The sequence below is a fragment of the Ctenocephalides felis genome, unplaced genomic scaffold (genome assembly GCF_003426905.1).
Source record: "Ctenocephalides felis isolate EL2017-DRISC unplaced genomic scaffold, ASM342690v1 CF-g0.4_SCAFFOLD_01886, whole genome shotgun sequence".
In the NCBI taxonomy this organism is placed as follows: domain Eukaryota; kingdom Metazoa; phylum Arthropoda; class Insecta; order Siphonaptera; family Pulicidae; genus Ctenocephalides; species Ctenocephalides felis.
In genome coordinates this window covers 181,670,056-181,688,887 of record NW_020538040.1, presented here as the reverse complement: position 1 = coordinate 181,688,887, position 18,832 = coordinate 181,670,056, and the positions used below count along the sequence as shown (strand labels likewise).

The 18,832-nt window shown below is 32.1% G+C and overlaps 1 protein-coding gene across 1 annotated transcript in view; it reads right to left on the bottom strand.

Annotated features, from left to right (window-relative positions):
- The window catches only part of LOC113376337 (gamma-aminobutyric acid type B receptor subunit 2-like), a 16,296-nt gene extending 459 nt beyond the window's left edge, over positions 1–15,837 (bottom strand). The window contains 15 exon segments of the mRNA XM_026616245.1: positions 37–134; positions 137–259; positions 326–434; positions 504–626; positions 691–931; positions 1,004–1,015; positions 1,017–1,231; positions 1,302–1,379; positions 1,442–1,675; positions 1,742–1,922; positions 2,042–2,217; positions 2,292–2,597; positions 8,009–8,011; positions 8,338–8,438; positions 15,717–15,837. Of these exon segments, the coding sequence (XP_026472030.1) occupies positions 37–134; positions 137–259; positions 326–434; positions 504–626; positions 691–931; positions 1,004–1,015; positions 1,017–1,231; positions 1,302–1,379; positions 1,442–1,675; positions 1,742–1,922; positions 2,042–2,217; positions 2,292–2,597; positions 8,009–8,011; positions 8,338–8,438; positions 15,717–15,837 (2,121 nt within the window).
- Between the last annotated feature and the right edge of the window lie 2,995 nt (positions 15,838–18,832).

The window sequence follows — 18,832 nt, the reverse complement described above, 5'->3', positions numbered from 1 at the left end:
TGGAGTGATAAATATACGTTCAATATAGATAATTACCTTTGGTACAAATACGAGACATAACGTAGCTGTTGTACAGAAAATAATAAATAATGATATAATAACAAACATGGCATCTTTACGGTCAGATAAGACTATGCTATTGCTGCACCCATGATGCACATCAGCACGACATTATAGACAGATAGTCCGACATGTTTAGAATCATTGAGCGCGGGAATAGAAACGTGACGTGTCTCCCAGGCCAGAAACGCTCCAAAATCTAAAAATTACATTTACTTATAATCTAATTAATACCTTAAAAATGATTAAATTAATGGAAAATTACCATTAATAGTCCTTGTAAGCGTATTTACACCTACGAATATCGTCATTCTTTCAGATTGACAATATTCATTTTCTCTCACCACTAGCACATCTTCCGAAGTAGGATGAGGCTATTTCAATAAAATACAATTTTAGTAAAATAACTTATACTAAGTAACAGCAGTAACAAAAATACGAACATAAGGTTCCATTTGTTTTGTCGCTCTGTAAAACGGATCTGCAACTTGCCAAGTTGTCATAATTGCTAAATCTACGGCTAACAGGACTCCTACGACCATGAACAGTTGATAATCTTTGATTACCTATGAATATAAATATTCAGGGCAAATAAAAAAAAATTGTTTTTTTTGCACATTTACAATATACCTTTTTATTTAATTTAACATCCGTAAATATGCTATGAACTCTCCATGTCTTCGAGAACATTGCTCCAAACGCAAGGCTGAAACCAGCCATAAGCAACCAAGCTCTGGCCGTGCATATATAAGGGAAAGCGCGAACGCTGCTGAGACCACTATCAAGTCCAAGAAATATTACACTGAGGTATGTCAACATGCAGCCAACTATGATCAAATTGTTCAAATGCGGGCTGGACATTTTGATGTACCTATAGAAAGTAATAAATTATTGTTAACAATATATAAGATGAATTCTGTGTGAATGTAGGTATATAAAGTACCTCTGATTTCTGTTTTATATTGATGGCTAGAAACACGGAAGCCATAACGATGCCGAGCGCGGCGCAGCTAGCGAGCACAGCGTAAATTGTGATATTGACCTGGCTGTGTTCTACTAGATGGAGTGTCCTGTCCTTAGGCGGAGCGCGACCTATCCAGCGCAACGGCTCGCCAAGCTCCAGATCCAGCCTTTCATGCTGGTCAGTAGTGTTCGGTACATATTCTCCAACCTAAATACGATAAAAACAATCATTGCAATTGATTAGAATGGACAAACCAATGTTCTCAAATTTCTATTACCTTAACTTCAGCTCCGTTTTGAAATTGTTTGAGTAAAATGCTGGCGCGACGTTCATTATCATAAAACCTCACAGGACCCTGAAATTATATTTTCACATCAAATTAATTTAGCCTCACAAATTATTATGATTTTACCATACCGTGACTCCTTCAAAGCTGGTATTTTTGAGCGCCTCCAGAAACAGAGCGCCCCACATAGGATCACGATACTTAAAATCTGCCACAGACTGCTCACGTTTCAGAGACTTTACGCGTTGGGCAACGTGCTGTATGGCAATAGCCACTGCCCAAATTCCATCATATGTATATCCATGAAATCTTGAATACTCGTTACCTCGTCTGCTATCGTACTCGGCTTGATACTCGTCCGCCGTCTGAAGGTGATTTAATTTTAATAACATATTGACAATACAAAACAAGAGACTACGTTTTTTACTTACGATTCCTGAGATTGTAATGTGTCCCGACGTAGACAAAGGTAACAGATCGGTCAGGATAGTCGATTCTAAAGCAATTGTTAATTCTTCTACAGTACAATTAATGTCTGTTGGCTTAGTCCACCATTCTGAATTATAGTTTCCCATAATAAGCCACTGGTAAGCACGACCAAACATCTCGAATCTAAAATGATATAAATGGAGATGCAGCTGATGAAGGAAACTATAAGCAGCTTATGAAGAAGTTAAAAAAAAAAACTATTTGAAAACGTTTGTCTACTATTCAAATAGAAGAAGTATCACCTGAATGCTTCGCAGAAAACTCTTCTAGCCCAACTTTCGTTAAAATTGCCCAAAATCACCCGGACGTCTTTGTTGCGCAACTTCCACAGCGCGTCTGTGACATCCGTAGTAAAACTTTGTGTTTCAACCACTTCGAGTCCCAGCATATCCAATTCGGCGACGAGTCGATTATGGGCCTCAATTGATATAATAAATGATTATTTCTATAAATATTTGTTTTAACTAGTTGCACTATCTATTATCAACTCACGAGTGAATATCTAGGTTCGTTCTGGTACACTGTTCCGACCCTGGTCCAATTGAATTGTCGTAGTAGAGCGAGTCTCGGCGCATTGAAAGCGTTTTCCGACGGAACAATCCTAAAGAAGTTGGGAAACGCCTCGCTGGTGAACATCGGATGTGTGTCGGCATAGGAGAGCTGCGTCAGTTGCCAGTGTTTGGAGGCCTTCGCTATCGGATCGGTGACGTGCGTGCAGGCAGCGCCGAACAGCATCAGCTTGTGAGGACCAGAGTGCATCATGTCGAAGAACGCTTTCACTCCTACCGCGGCGTTACACTGAAGAAAAAAAAAAGGATACACGATGTAAACATTGATCACAACACATTAAATAATATTCAGTCATACAAAGTGCTATACCAATATCAACGTTATTTTGCTAATAATTGTATATGTGTAAGATTGAGACAACCTTCCTGCCGATAGTTCTTTTTTTCCGATTTTTCTTATATTTCCTTTTAACCTTCTTAGTTTGAAATTTATATTTCTATTATATTTGCAATTATTTTTTAACTAAATTCTCATTTTGATACTCGGCTTATTTTTATTTCTGATTTAAAAATTTTACGCAATCGCCAGAATCAAGACATTAATCAATTTCAAACTTGAAATTGTATTGTCAATATTCAAACTATACTGACACAATATTACAAATATCTTAAAATTCACAAAGAAAAAGCTCATGTATTATCCAAAAAATCGATTTGCTAATTTCATGTCTAGTGATTGGGCCGTTCAGCGCCAAATTTGAAAAAAGTATCTGTGTTTGTGTAAGCCAAAATTTAACATTTCTTAAGAACAGCTGTTTTACTTTATAAAAATATATACAATAATTTCATAAAACTTAAAAATTAACTAAAATCATTAATTATCATTTACTAATTTCGCATGAGAAGTTGTTGTAACGATGTTCTCGAAAACTCTGCCTTTTCAGGAAATGCTATGATGCCTAATTAAAATTGGCAAAAGGTCTTGATGGCCCCTTAACACGCTATCGAGGCGCTTTATCAAACTATTACTCGTCAAATACCGAAAATATTTTTAACACTTCTTAAATGACTTGAGAAACTAGTTGGATGTATTAACATATTTATTTTAAAGTATTGATATTGTTCATATAATTGCAATTACAAATTAACACGTGTATGACAAAGCAAACTTAAACAAAATTAAATAAACTATTGGCGAAAAATATAAATTTAGTTTATATGTTAAAATATCATACTTGCAAAGAAATAATGAAGTTGATTCATGATGTTTTGTTTTGGCATCTAAGCAAGAAGTTATACTGAACACCCGGCGCGTTTATATTCGTTATTGAAAATCATTTGGCAATTTCGTGAGTCATTTGAATTGAGATCAACGCACTTTTTAACATAAATTACTATAGTACAACTTATACTTATGTTGTACTTATAGTACAACACTATCATATTTTATCAAATAAAAAAAATTAATATTTAGAAAGGTTTCATTTTTATAAAAATGTTTCAAAGTTTTTAAATAAAATAAATTGATTTTTTTTCAATTTAAGGCAAATAATTCAACAATTTCTTTAAGTACTCAAAAATTCCAAATATTTAACAATGTCGAAAAAAAACATACTGAAAAATTTATAAATAAACAAAATTTAAAATGAATGAATATTATACTTATCACAAATAAATATTTTACAGAAGGAACTTTTCCAGTTCAAGTTGATAAAGTAAGACATTATGAGTGCTTTAAAAAGCTTCATTAATTCATTACCGATCATTTTAATGGTAATTGATATTTTGATAAGTTCAGTTTTTATATTTGATTGTTAATTTATAAAAATAGAAATTCTACTATTGAACAAGGAATTTTTATTTAAAATTGTACAGTTTCGAAATAAATGCATTCCACTATTATGATTTTCATAATGTAAAAATATATTATTTATAGTTTTTGGTATAAAACCTTGATTAAATAGTGTAACTATATGTACTCAATTTTACTGATGAGACATATTTGTTCTCAGCTTTCAAATCAAACATGTTAAGAAATTCAAAGATGTTAGAATAAATGATCAATAGAATTTTTGAATGCCCCAAAATATGTTCAAAAATGTTCAATTTATGAAGTCGCCGACTTCAACACAGTGAGCAATGAACTACGAACACATTCAGACAATTATAAAAGCAGCCTTGAGGATCACCCAAACTCACTTGTCAGAGAACTTTGTCATATCACTACCAGAATTGAAAAGAAGTCATGTAAAATTAATATGTGTCAGCCGCAAAATCTCTGAGAATGGTTAGAAGATTCTGTATTTTAAAAAGTCCTTTTTTAACTTCCCGTAGGGTAAGTTATTGTAATGGGCCGAAAATCGGAATTGAAATTTTTTACATTTCTCGACGTTTTGAAGGTTTCTGAACGTTTGGCATACCTCAGAAAAAATGGATGTGTGTGTGTGTGTGTGTGTGTATGTATGTGTGGATACAAATTTCCAGTCACGTTTTCGGGCGCACCGATCAACCGATTTGAATGGTTCAAAAACATTCGATTCCTATTGATAGGGAGAAGAGCTGATAAGTTTTTGGCAAAGGCAGGTCCAGCAGTTTCGGAGATACGGAGCAAAGAGTGCAGAAAATAGAAATCGAGTTTTTGAGAGAGAACGGAGTATCTGATTTGAATGATCTAAAAAACATTCAATTAGTAATGATTGGGAGAAGTGTTTATTTTTTTGGCAAAGGCAGGCCCAGCCATTTTGAATATACGGAGCTAAATATGTAAAAAATGGCCGTTTTTGAGAGAACTAAGCGTCCGATTTAAATGATTCAAAGAACTTTCTGCTTGTCTTAACAAATAATCGATTTTGGAAAAAATTGTCCCTTTTTTTTTAAGTTTTTTGTATATCGAAAATATTTATTTTTAATTCTGACTATAGTTCTAATATACTTTACAAATAATTTCAACTCTGCAATTCAGTTTATTAATTTATAAATATTAGACAATGTTACAATATTTATAATAATCTATTTGAAAAAATTCAGTAATCATCCTAGTTCCAGCAATTTGCCTTAAGGCACGATGCCACCCACCCCACTAGTTATCCTACAATTTCTATTAAATAATAAATTAAACAATATAACTTGTTCAAACCGTTCGCACATAATTATATCTCGTTCTCTCAAAAGTTGGAGCTATCTTATCTTAATAGAATAAAAATAAAAATGAGAAGAAACCCTTTGAGACGTCCCGTCGTGTACCGCTGTACCGCTGTACCGGTGCCGCTGTACCGTCGATCGTCATCGTCTGTTTCTCCGGAGAAGCCTGTTCCTTCTCCGCCCCATTCAGTCGTTCAGTCGTTCAGTCGTTCGTGTAGTAGCCTACGGGCAACTTATTGATTTCGCCGCACACGTAGCCCTCCTTCCGCGGCACGCGGATCGCGTCAACGCTACGTCCTTGTCCGCACGCAAACAAACACGCGAGAGATATCCTACCTACGACTACGAGTACGAGTACTATTATATGTAGGCACAATATAATATATAGCTCAGGCTCATAATATGAACGGTGTACACTTGTACAGTGTATGGTGTGCGCTATCGGTATACAACAGAATTTATGCGTGCACGCACACAGGGGCATTCGTTACCTTTGGCGCCTTGCTTTGTGCAACTAAATTGGCAGATTTATTCACGTGCTTAATAATATCAAGTGCATGGCATTGATTTAAGGGAAAGTGATGAAACTTCTCATTCTATAAACAAGTTTTATATGAATAAAATAATTATCAACTAGCTGGATTTGCTAACTTTATATTTTATCAACGTTTCAAGTTATTCTTGATCGAATCGACGAAATTTGGAACTGGTGGTTCATAGCATCATGCCTTATGGCGTAACGAAAACGAACTTACCGTAACGTAATTTATTTATTTTTTTCAAATGTTTTAAAAAGATTTTCTTGAGAATTTTGAAGATTTTTTAGAATTTTTTGTATCATCCATTTTTTTTATTGTAAGACCTTGAAACGTTAAAATATGCAAAAGTTTCCATTTTCGATTTTTTTGCTATTATTAAAACTCTACGAGAAGTTAAAAAGTATTTTTGTGTTTATATTTAACCTTTTCCCGAAATAATCAAGTTATATCTTATAGAGATGGACCGTATAATATACACCCTCGCAGTAATTTGTGATAACTTTCTCAATAAATGTAATGACAAAGACTAGGTTTCACGTAATTGGTATTTGTGAGTTAAAAGGTCGTTCGTAGCATCACCATCACCATCACCATCACCATCGCCATCAACATCAACATCGGCCCAGCATCCCGAATTGACACAATCCAGTGCGTGTTCTGACGATAACGCTACTTTTCCCTCTCCTAGTATGAAATAAATATTATGAGATCGCCGATTCGCCATGTCTTGCCACTTCTCATTTCAACTTTGCCAGGAATCAGATTTATGTAATACGTATCGATATCAAGAAATGAACCGGAAAATTTCACTAGTATTAGTGCCGAAAAAAATACAATATATTTTTTGCTAGATTATTATTAACTTTCCAAAGAGCAAGTTTATGTTTTCGCAAAAAAATCTAATTTCTAATTTTATGTTTTCTCGTTATTCTTATTCGAATGAGATCAAATTTGCAAAAAGTATGCGTGTATGTGTGAGCCGATTTTTGGCCTTTTGTCGACGTTTTCTCAAAAACGGCTGGACTGATTTAAAAAACGATAAGGACTAGCGCTTTCTAACTATTTCTTTGTAATTGACAGAAAAGCGTAAAATTTTTCCTCCACAATTTTTAATCGAGTTTATAAACTCAAAAACTGTTCGAAAGATATTGATTCGCGTTGATTAGTTTTTGATATAGATAGGCCGGACCGTTTCGTATATCGTTTGATCTTGTAGTCTGAAATAACATACTAAAATATTATAGGCCTACGATAAGCGCTTGAATTATAAAAATGCATTAAAGTTTAGTTCTAATCAGAATCTATACCAAAGCATATGCACATTATGTTGTGTTTCGTAAGTAGCTACTGATTACAGTTGACGTCCACACTTAAATATAGTTCGCATTTGCATTCGAGCCGGGCAGGCATTGGACGGATTATGTCAAATAAACAATCCGCCGCAACTGCCTTCCCGATTCGACTACGAATTTATTAATACACATGTTACTAGATTGAAAACCAAAAGTAAGTATACTTAAGTACCGAAGTTCTAAATTGTAATCAATAAAAATGATTTGTGCTAAGGTGATGAGGACATCACTTTTCTTACAACCACACAGTATTTTCGTAATTATTAAAATTTTTCTAATTATATCGTTAGTAACTCGATAGCTGAATGAATTTGTTCTATAAATTGTATTAATATCCGACATTAGCCATTGCTATTGCAATTAGCTAGAAAACCAATAAGCTATCGACGAAAGACACAATATTGACTCTTGGCTCATACATTAAATACAATGATGTTAATTATTGAGATTTTTATATTGAAATACTAAAGGCGACCGTAATACAGAGATCAGAGCCTCAGTCTTGCAACTACTAAAAATCTTGCGCTACATACAAGCATACAACCTGAGTAGTGATATACAAAATATATAAACCCAAATATATTTTTGAGTAAAACTACCCTTTGGCAATATATCACATACGAAAGTAAAAATTTCATCATAGATAGAAAGGACAACCATAGCGTTACCTCCTAATAAAGAGAGGTAGTAGAAAATACATAACAAAACCGCTCGTTAAATACATAGTTCTGATATAAAAAAATAATGAAATGCACGAGGAAACAATTTGCATGACTCAAAAAAACGTAGCACATGTGCTATTATGTTATTTAATCAAAAGTGAATCTTAATAAGAGTGTGCAACATAGAAAGTAATTGTGTCGAACTGTTTGTAATAATTAATTTTGCGATCGATTGCCTTTGCCTTTGCCTTTGCTTTTGCCTTGGTCTGATGTGGATGTGATGTGATTTGAGTTACTGCCTTGGTCTGATGTGGATGTGATGTGATTTGAGTTACTGACCGTGTCCACCACATGTGCAGACGGTAGTTCCGCAGGACTTCATTATGCTCGTTGACGTGGTCGATAGCCAAACGGACGCTGGGCATCACACCGCGGCCTGGAACAAATAAATACATACATACAATTCAAATTAACTCTTCATCTTTTCATTCCAATATAAATAAATATTTTAATAAAAATAAATAAATTGAACCGTCTTGTAAATATAGTCAGTGTACGGGTAATAAAACACAATCATTTTGTACGAGGCTATGCTGTAATAGACCTAATATAAGTTATCATATTTGAAAAATAGTATTTTACAAAAATAATTAAATTAAAACAATAATACTTAATTCTATAAATTTTGTTCTTTTGAATTTAAGAAAGTGTATAAGGTCAAACAACACTATACAATTTTAGGCATTTTTTTAAATTTCTTTTCCCACAGTCAAAATATTTGTATAAATTAGCAATGTAGAATTATATATCGCTGCATATACGAGGTCTGTTCAAAAAGTACCCGGAATTTTCGTTTTTTCAAAAAAATATTTATTTATTCGTCTACATTAATGTGGTCCCCTTCAAAGTAGTCCCCCCAGATATAATACACTTATGCCAGCGTTTTTTCCAATTTTTGAAGCACCCTTGATATTCACTTTTTGATATGTCCTTGAGCACTCTCAGCGATTTTCTTCAATCGAGGAAAACCGCCGTCCTTTCATGGGTCTCTTCAACTTTGGGAATAGGAAAAAGTCACACGGAGCCATATCTGGTGAATTTTTGCACTTTGCAACACTTTATTTCATTTTTTACGCAAAATTTAATACAAATTCTTTGACTTTTCAATTCTTCCATTGTAAAAATCGCCGAGCTCAGAAAAACACGTCGAACCTTAGCGACTACCACAGACAAAGTAAACAGTGAATATAGCTGAAAATTTCATCATACTTTAGGGGCATGTATACCAACACAATAAAAAAAAAATTTGACAATCAGACACTCCAGACCCGCGAAATTTAATTATTAGTAATTCCGGGTACTTTTTGAACACACCTCGTATAGCTAGCGTAATAGATTTATAATATTGAAAATTGATTGATGATTTTTTGTAGAATTTTCAATTAATAACGATCTTATTATTTTTACTTTTTCGTAACATACTATATTACACACAAAATGATGATAGTTACTGTGATTTATTTATTATGTGTGTGTATTTTATGTATATATATATAACTTACAAATCGTACAAATAACAATATAATTAAATTAGTAATTTGTTATTACATAATAAATTATGTTATTAAATAGTATATAGGAAAAATATAGAAGACCACTACATATATTAAAAATTAAAGCATTACTTCGTGACAGAAATTTTAGAAAAAACGTAGTTTTTCTAAACTTCCAAAAGCAAATATAATTAACTTTTAATTTTTATTACTCTTTACACTAGTAAATAATACCTACTTTATAATTTTTCTAAATAATCTGTATACTCATCCTTAATTAATGTTAATCAATCAATTAAAAAACATTGTCTTTGACAGAATAAACTGATGACGGAACGTATCTTGTCCGAAACGTCGTATTAAACATCTCATTAAACAAATTGTTTTTCATTATGGGTTTACTGTCGGAAAGAAAACAATCAATATATTGAAAAAATCCAGGACTTATCATTGAATATATGTTTATATATATATATATATATATATATAAATATATATACAATTTTGTGTGGGTCTATCGTATATTATTTAGATGGCTCCTGGGGCTTTGGTTCTAAGATCACAGGATTAGAATGCGAAATGAGGTCCTTAATTAACAATACCCAAGGATTCATTCCGAAACAAAACCGTTGACAAGCCAGCTTAACTTCAAATTTAGTTCAAAGCTAGAATTTAATTCAAATACTAGTTGATTTGTTGAAGTTATACCTGAATATTTGAGGTATGTAATTAACCATGTCCTGGTTTACAGATCGATTGAAATGTACTTGTAAGGGTGAGGTTAATTGTATGTATTTACTTGAAACTTTTTTAAAGGAAAAAAGTAATCATTTTGTTGATAGGTTATGATGCTATAATATTGCATTCTCATGGCGCTTTAATGTTTTGGTTATTGACTGAATCAAACTAATTCAGTTCAACTATCAAAAAATATACCAATAAACAAAATATTCTTTAATATAGTTAAAATTAATTGTTTTGTACTTATATTTGATTCAATAAAAACATATGCGCCTTCTAAAAGGCTAGTCGAAGAATGTACATCACAAAATCTTATATAATACATAGTTCTTATTGCTGTTCAAATATATAAAATAATACTATATAACTTTCAGTATATTGCGTTTTATATATAGAAACCAGCGGCCAAAACATCATGTAAGTCATAGGCTGCGAGTGATAAAATTGCTCTATTCGTCTTTATATGCAATAAAAAAATAGTTTCTTGATATCACTCTGACATTTTAGTATGATTAAATCTTTTGAAATTATTAGGTTGCGGTATTTTTATGACGTCTAGATCACTGAGCATACGATCCAAAAATGACATCATTAATCAGCACGATTTCCTACTGCTATCTTAAATTTTCAAAATCGGTTTAGCATTTTTTGCAAAAACGTTGATAATTTGCCAATTTTTATGCTAAATCTAAGGAAATGGCTCAACCAATACTCGTGTGCATAACTAATCGATCCGAAATCTTATCTAGTTTTACCAAATGGCTGTTAATTTAAAGATCAAATATACACACTCATATTTAATCCAAGTTTGTTCTCATTCAATTCAAAATAACTTAAAACGTCGAGAAAATAAAATTAATAAATTGTATTTTTTGGCAAAACTTAAACATAAAAAAATTAAACATACATTAAATTGAACTTAAAAAAATACTGCTATAGTTTCTGTGAAATCTGTGCCCAATTTCAGTTATAATGTAAACAAATCGATAAAAGAGTTAAATCACTTTAGTAGATATTGGGCCGGAAATCCAAACTCTCACTTGACAACAAGCTCCTGATCAAGCCTGTGTCCAGAGACTACAGTCAAAAGCCTTAAGATTGATATCCAAAGCCGCCCTGGTACGTCTCAAACAAAATTATTCATAACGATCTTCAAATGGACTCACTTCAGTACACGAAGTAATAAAAAATAGATGCATATCCCATCTTGACCGTCTCAGAAACCACGGAAATGCTGTAGTCACATTCACCGCTGAATCTTCGAATACAAGGAGAAGATTGAAGAAAAACAACACATCGATTTACTGTAAGTAATTAGGGCTCTCATTGGAGAGTTTCTTAAGGGGCACAACTAGAGTAACCGCCTAAAAAAGGTGATTTTTGGGAATTTATATTAAAAAAACTACTTTATCTATCATTTCAAAATTTTAGGAATATTTTTATACATGTTTTTAGAATGCATAGTAAAATTTTTGAAGAAAAAATTAAATATTTTTTAAGTTATCGTCGATCTCCAACGGCGCGACAAAAAAGGGCCCTTCACTGCTGTAGTGATTCCGGCCTTCTACGTGGATGAAATTTAAAAAAAAAAATCGTTAAACTAGATAATATTGTCTGTAAAATGAACTACGATATAGAAAAAAAATAAAAAATTGACAAAATGACGGCGTTTTTTAAAAAAAGTCGAATTTTACTCAAAATTTTGGTCATTTTTGGACTGCCAAAATTCGATTTTTGATCCAATAAAAAAATCGATAGTTCATTTTACGGAGAACTATATATAGAACATGTAAAAAAAATTTGATAGTGATCAGATCATTTGTTTTTGAGTAATCGCTGCAGCAAATTCGGAAAATTCTGTTTCGAGAAAAAACGCTGTTAAACATAAAATGATCGTTATACTATATACTATATATATACTATTTTAATGGCTGTAACTCAAAAACTATTTAAGATAATCGATTTAAAATTTTGGTATGTTATTTTTAAAGGTATAACCTATCGAAATATGGAAAAATTGAAAATTCGATTTTTTGAAAATTTCACACTCAAACATTTTGAGTTCACGTAGATCCTGAAAGCTTATAGAATATATAGATTCTAATTGGTGTTTAATTTGTAAACAAAAAAAATACCGTTTTGTTATATAAGTCAAAACTAAAGAAGATCGCCGCTCGGCTATAAATAGATAAGATAAAGAGCGTGATATTTCGAACAAACAAAGCTCGAGATCGGAATCGAGATCGAAATCGTAATCGGAAATCGCGTGCCATTCGCGGCACGTCGCGCTCGCGACTCGTTAATTTCATTGTCTTTTGCTGGTCGGAAGTGTCGCGGACGGTTTGTTTGACGGCGGCGTCTATCGTCTTTCAGATATCAACTATCAGGTCAAATCGCACGACGCACGCCTCTTCGACGACCCAGAACCAGACCCAGACCCAGGCATAGTGATACAGTACAATAAAATACAAGGTGTCTTATATGAGTAGCAAGATTGGCAAAAAGCAAATATATTGTTATTACATTTTATGTTATGTTTTTAACCCACTTTCTGAATAACTTTGTAGTATTCGGTTGTCCTTATTTAAAGGATCTCTTCAAAATCATATTAATTGTTTAAATGAAATTACGAAGATTGTTATCAATGTACATCCTAGAAAATTTACGTAAGTTTAAATTCACTGACATAATTTTCATTTACTATTCAAAGGATCCGTACGATCAAGACAAAACTTTGTCTTAAAAAAAGCATAATAATTAAGCATTCCATAATTACATACTATAACAAAGTGAATCTACATGTATAGAAATACACGGTGATAGAACATTATGAGAAAAATGCAAATTGCAATAATATGTGGCGATATCAAGCAGGCTGGTTTTTATTTGTAAAAAACAATGGGACATGTCATGTATATTTTTGATATCGTAATATTTTTATAGTTAATAAATTTATATATTTTTTATATGTCAGGAGTTTATACTTTAATATTAATTAAAACTCCCACATTGGTGACTCACGACGATGGAGATGAAGATAAAGGAGTTTTATTTTTCGAAGATTTAAGAAAAAATGATTTTGACGCAGCACCATAATCACTGGTCTTCAGAGACGACCTATAAGGTACGTCCAGTCCAATCCATCATAGTTAACGCACTTACTATCTGGATCAGACTTCCGAGGTTACTCATTTGGTATACCCAGACCTCAGTTTTTTTTTTTGCTGACAGAAAAAATAATTTGGAGCCTGAACTTTTCATTGGAATGCAATTTAACCTCTCTTTCTCTGTTAACTCAACAAATCGTCTTATAATGCTACCTCCCATTATCGGTGACAACGACGAGTCAAAACAAAATTTGATATAATTTATTGGATTTCACAATTCTGGACTCTTATGTCAAAGAAACCAATGATCCTGATTTGGATAAAGAGCCAACTTCTTTCTCTGATCGGAACTCATCAGATACGAATGCAACGCTTGCAGAAATGGAAACTGTACCCATAAATTATGCATTCTAAACATTAAGTAATTCTGATATAACTAATACCAATTAGATGGAGGCTGAATCTTAGAAGTTCACCGACATCGAGGTACAGGAAATTTTCCACAGTTTTTCATTAATCAGAACCTTATGCAGAATATGGAGTTGATGGCAGGTCGAATCACCACATACGGTGGATCTGCTGACGAAACATGGAAATTTGTGATTAACCAGTATTACAACACTGGTCTGCTATAATCTGCTTTCCCACCACATTTTTATAACGTGTTTCCCTGTGTTTTTTTTTTTTTAAACTGTGAGATCAACACTGGGCAGGGAGTGTGTGGCGATATCAAGCAGGCTGGTTTTTATTTGTAAAAAACAATGGGACATGTCATGTATATTTTTGATATCGTAATATTTTTATAGTTAATAAATTTATATTTTTTTATTATGTTGGGAGTTTCTAATTTAATATATTATCATAATCATTACGACTCCCACAAATATTATAAATATGAGCCCGTCATGCAATGGTTAAGGACGTGGGCTAGCACAAACTAATACTGGGATCGATTCCCATCAGCCACCAGTTATAATTTTGTTTTGCATAAATATAGAAATACAGGAATTGCGTTAATATAAGCGCTCTATGAACAAGAGACAAAACTGGAAAATTTTGAAAAGTGGAAAAGACTAAAGGATTAATTAACTAAGTTAGAAATTAGAAATTGGATGATGGATTACTTGTGCTACAAATGAAATAAAAAACTGAAAGCCGGAACATGTATATGATCTAGAAACTTTGATGCACAAGTTTGAGTGTGATAAAATAAAGAGAGAGAACTTGGAACAATAGTAATCGCATATCATAGAGTAGTTTGAATTCATTATTATATTAATAATTCCTAACTTACTTGTTCGAAAACGCTTTCTATCACAGTGCATTTCTGTTTTCCATCACAACGTATTTCTATATATGTATAAAATAGATTCACTTTGCGACAATATTAAACTTTTGCAATAGTAATTATGGCATGCCTAATTATCATGCTTTACTTGTAGCAAAGTTTTGTCTTCAAGCGAATTCAAATTAAGACTTATATCAATTTTGTGGTTTTCTTAAATAATTAGTTCCGCGGTGTTCGCAACAAAACAATTTTTGTAATTAAAATTTAACGTGTAACAATAATTAATAATTGTAATTAATAATTAATGCAGAATTCGGTTATATGAGATATTCAGTATATTTTCAGAAATAACTTTATAATTACAAGAATCTAAAAATAATTAAAATCTCACGAGTAGTATCAGAATTTGTTGTTATGTTACCATATTATAACTATTTCTAACAATTTGTTTGTTCCAAATCACGATGTATTCCTGTACATGTATAATATGAAGTCATTTTGCGACAGTATTAAACTTTTGCAATAGTAATTATGGCGTGCTTAATTAGCATCTTGACTTAAAGCAAAGTTTTATTTCACAATTGTACAGATTCTTTGGAGAGCAAATGTAAATTAAAACTTATATACATTTTATGATTTTCGAAAATAATTAGGTCTGCCATGTCCGTGGTGAAATACTATTCTTAATTGTAATTTAACGTTTTACAATAAAGATGAATTCCATTTTGAACAGATATGATAATAAGAATAACCAAATACTACAAAATTATTTGAAATATGGGTAAAAACATAAAAATGTAACCACAATATACTTAAAAAAGGGTAAATATATAAAATATAGAAAATGTGGTCAATACATGAGCGTGTCTTATTACATAAATAAGGACATCCAACTACAGCAATGCAATAGGAGACTAAAAAGTATTACAGTAAAGTATTGTAAATGTGATCTTTGAGTCATCTTAGCATATATTTTCAAACATATATTTTCCGTAATAAATTGATAAGAGAGATTGTTATCTCACCAGTAGCAGAATGTTCGACTCCCGGTCCGAAGGGAAAGAACCGGCAATGTAGACATCGAGTCGTCGTCCGGCCATCTGTTCCGGGTTGGGACGCTGGCAGTGGCCGATGGGCGCGTAGCATGCCATCAGGCACGACACGAACGCGATCAGCCGTACTTGGTGGCAACCTGCGGACCCCATCTCATCAGGACCAGGACACGACGGACTGTCCCGTACTGCTTGCCACCGAGAAGGGTCCGAGAGCGTAACCTGGAACAACAAATATAAGATAAACTTTTCTGCATCGCATTCGAGATACTATATAACTATACATATAAGACATTTTTAAATAGTAGTGCAGAAATATTCAGGACTAGTGGTGCATGGCAAATTGCTGGAACTTTGCATACCGTAATTTCTTGAAAGCTTTAAAACATTTTTGAAACATTTGAGAAAACATTTTTTGCGAATTTTTTTTAATCATATATTTTTTGAAAACTTTTGACGCGCGTAAGCGTCGCGTCATAGTCTAAAGGTTAAATATTATAAATCTTGATACGGTTCTGTAAACAAAAATTGTACTTATTTTTAAAATATCTATTAAATATCTGATAATTTGATGTGCATATGGTTTAATGATCCTTTAGACCGACAAATGGCATTTTTCAAATCTTGTCAAAACAAAAATTTGATCAATTATTCAGTCCATCAATATAAATAAAATGTTTTTTGAATTATTCAAATCGAACGCTCCGTTCTCTCAAAAACCGACTTGCCATTTTTAGCACTTTTTGTCCCTTATCTTTGATACGACTGAACTTGCCTCTGCCAAAAGTTAATCAGCCAAAAGTAATTGAAGGTTTTTTGAATAACTCAAATCGGTTGATCTGTGCTCTCGAAATCGTTGACAAAAATTGAATCCACACACATACGCGCACAAATATACATACATCAATTTTTTGCTACAATGTTCGGGTTGCTTTGAAACGTAAATAAATATTAAAATTTTCATTTTCGTGCGTTTATTTAACCTATTTCATAAGAAGTTTAAGGATGTATTCTAGTGTAGAGCTATGAATTTTAGGTCATTTTTAAAGTGTCGTAAAGGAAAGCAATGAATGTTTTTACTATCAGTTTTTTTACCACTTGTTTATTAACATTATTAAAATACAAAACAAAAATAAAAAAGTTGAAAATTGTACAAACTGGCAGCTGTTAAAGTGGGTGGTCTAAAAAAAATGGCACTTCAGTCTTGACATGATTTCAGCCCTCCTAGCCATCGGAAATGCAAAAAATAAAAAGATTATTAATCTACAATGATTAATACTACTAGCGATGAGTAAATTTTTTTTTTACAATTTGGCGACTGTTTAAAAAAAAAGTGTTTTTTACTGTTTTTTTGAGTTTCTCGAATTTTTTAAAAATAGTAAAAATTGGAATTTGGGGATAATCTTAGTTCGGGCTATAGATAGGTCTATAAACAAGACTCTCTGAACATTCAAGTAAATCGGTCGAATAAAACTCGAGAAATCGTGTCAACAGTACTGAAAAAGTCTCTTCTAAGAAAAACGCATTTGAAGTTTTGCGTGAAGCCAAACTAGTATGGAGACCGAGTCAGTAAAATGCCTATATCTCCGAAAATAATTCCAATTTTCAAAAACTTCTCGTACCCATATTCTTAGATAATTAAACTTTAAAAATATGAAATAAAAAAAAATCGATTTTTTGAAATTTCTACACTAGAATACCCCCTTAAAAGCAGACAATATTCACCCTCTGATACTTAATCCTCAAATAAAATTATTTTCAATAAGATAGGAAAAATTATACGGTAAACAACAAATTCCAATAAATATTTTGGAAACAATACGATATCAACGGTTTTTGCTGGCATACAAATTTCTTTAAAAAATCATCTATTCTCCGAAGAAAACCGAGTAAGAACCGAGCAATCAAATTGAATAACATGGTACAATTTTGAAGTTCCAAAACTGTTAATAAAAAAACCTTTTAATTTGTTCAGCAGATAATGGAATACAACAAGCGCTGAGCGTGTACATCAGTAAGGTGTATTTACTTTTAATGATCATTCCAACGTTTAACGAACAAGCAGAATAAACATTAAATATAATTGCGTTTGGACAAATTCTTGTGCTCTCCGCTTCCGAGCAATTCGTAACAGAAAAGTATACCGAAACGACGACGCCAATCCCGGTCAGAATCAGAAGTAGACACTGGAACATTGTATATTCCAGGCACTTGGAAACGATTGAATAACTGAATACATTTATTCAAATTCACAATGTCAAAACAGAATTTTATTATGAAAACAATTAACAGACATAAATGGCAATATGATTCAGATCAGATGCCATTATAATAAATAAACAGACATAAATTGAACCAAATAAACAGTATATTACTTAACGAATATATACGATAACATGATAGAGTCAGGTATTTTCTTTGGAACGGTTGGTCGTACCCAGTACCCCAAAACCATGGTAAAAATCACAATGAAATTATAACTCAAAACGCAGAAGTATTCATAAATAAACCATAAATAATTTTTTGAGTAAAAAATGAGAGTTTAAGTTCAGAAAAATAAAATCATGAGTAAACATAATATTAAATATTAGAAGAAGAGTATATGAATAATGAGATAATTGGCATCGTTTAATCAGCATAATTGTGATGCTCAGATGTAACAGCAAACATAAAAATTCGTTCGTTTCATAGAGAGTATCACTAGAGTAACCTACAAAAATTTTATTTCATTTAAAAATTCAAAATCAATAACTCTGAATGAATAGAGCCATTCTGAATTGATAGAGAAAGCTCAGCAATTTTGTTTTAATAAAATCAAAAGATAAATTAAAAATTTAAAAAATATTTGCATATAACATAACCTAAAATAATCTCTAACATATTAGATTACTTCAACATTTGTATTATTCATATATACACAAAAATATAATAAATAAAAACCTCGTTACTACATTTGATATTTAACAAGTTTTACGCCACGATAATATCAGAAAATTTTCCCGTGGGCCATGGTAACTTATTAAGTAATTGAGTTAAAAATGTATCAAGAAAACTTAATGTATCAAAGATTTTTTTTGCCAACTTCCTGG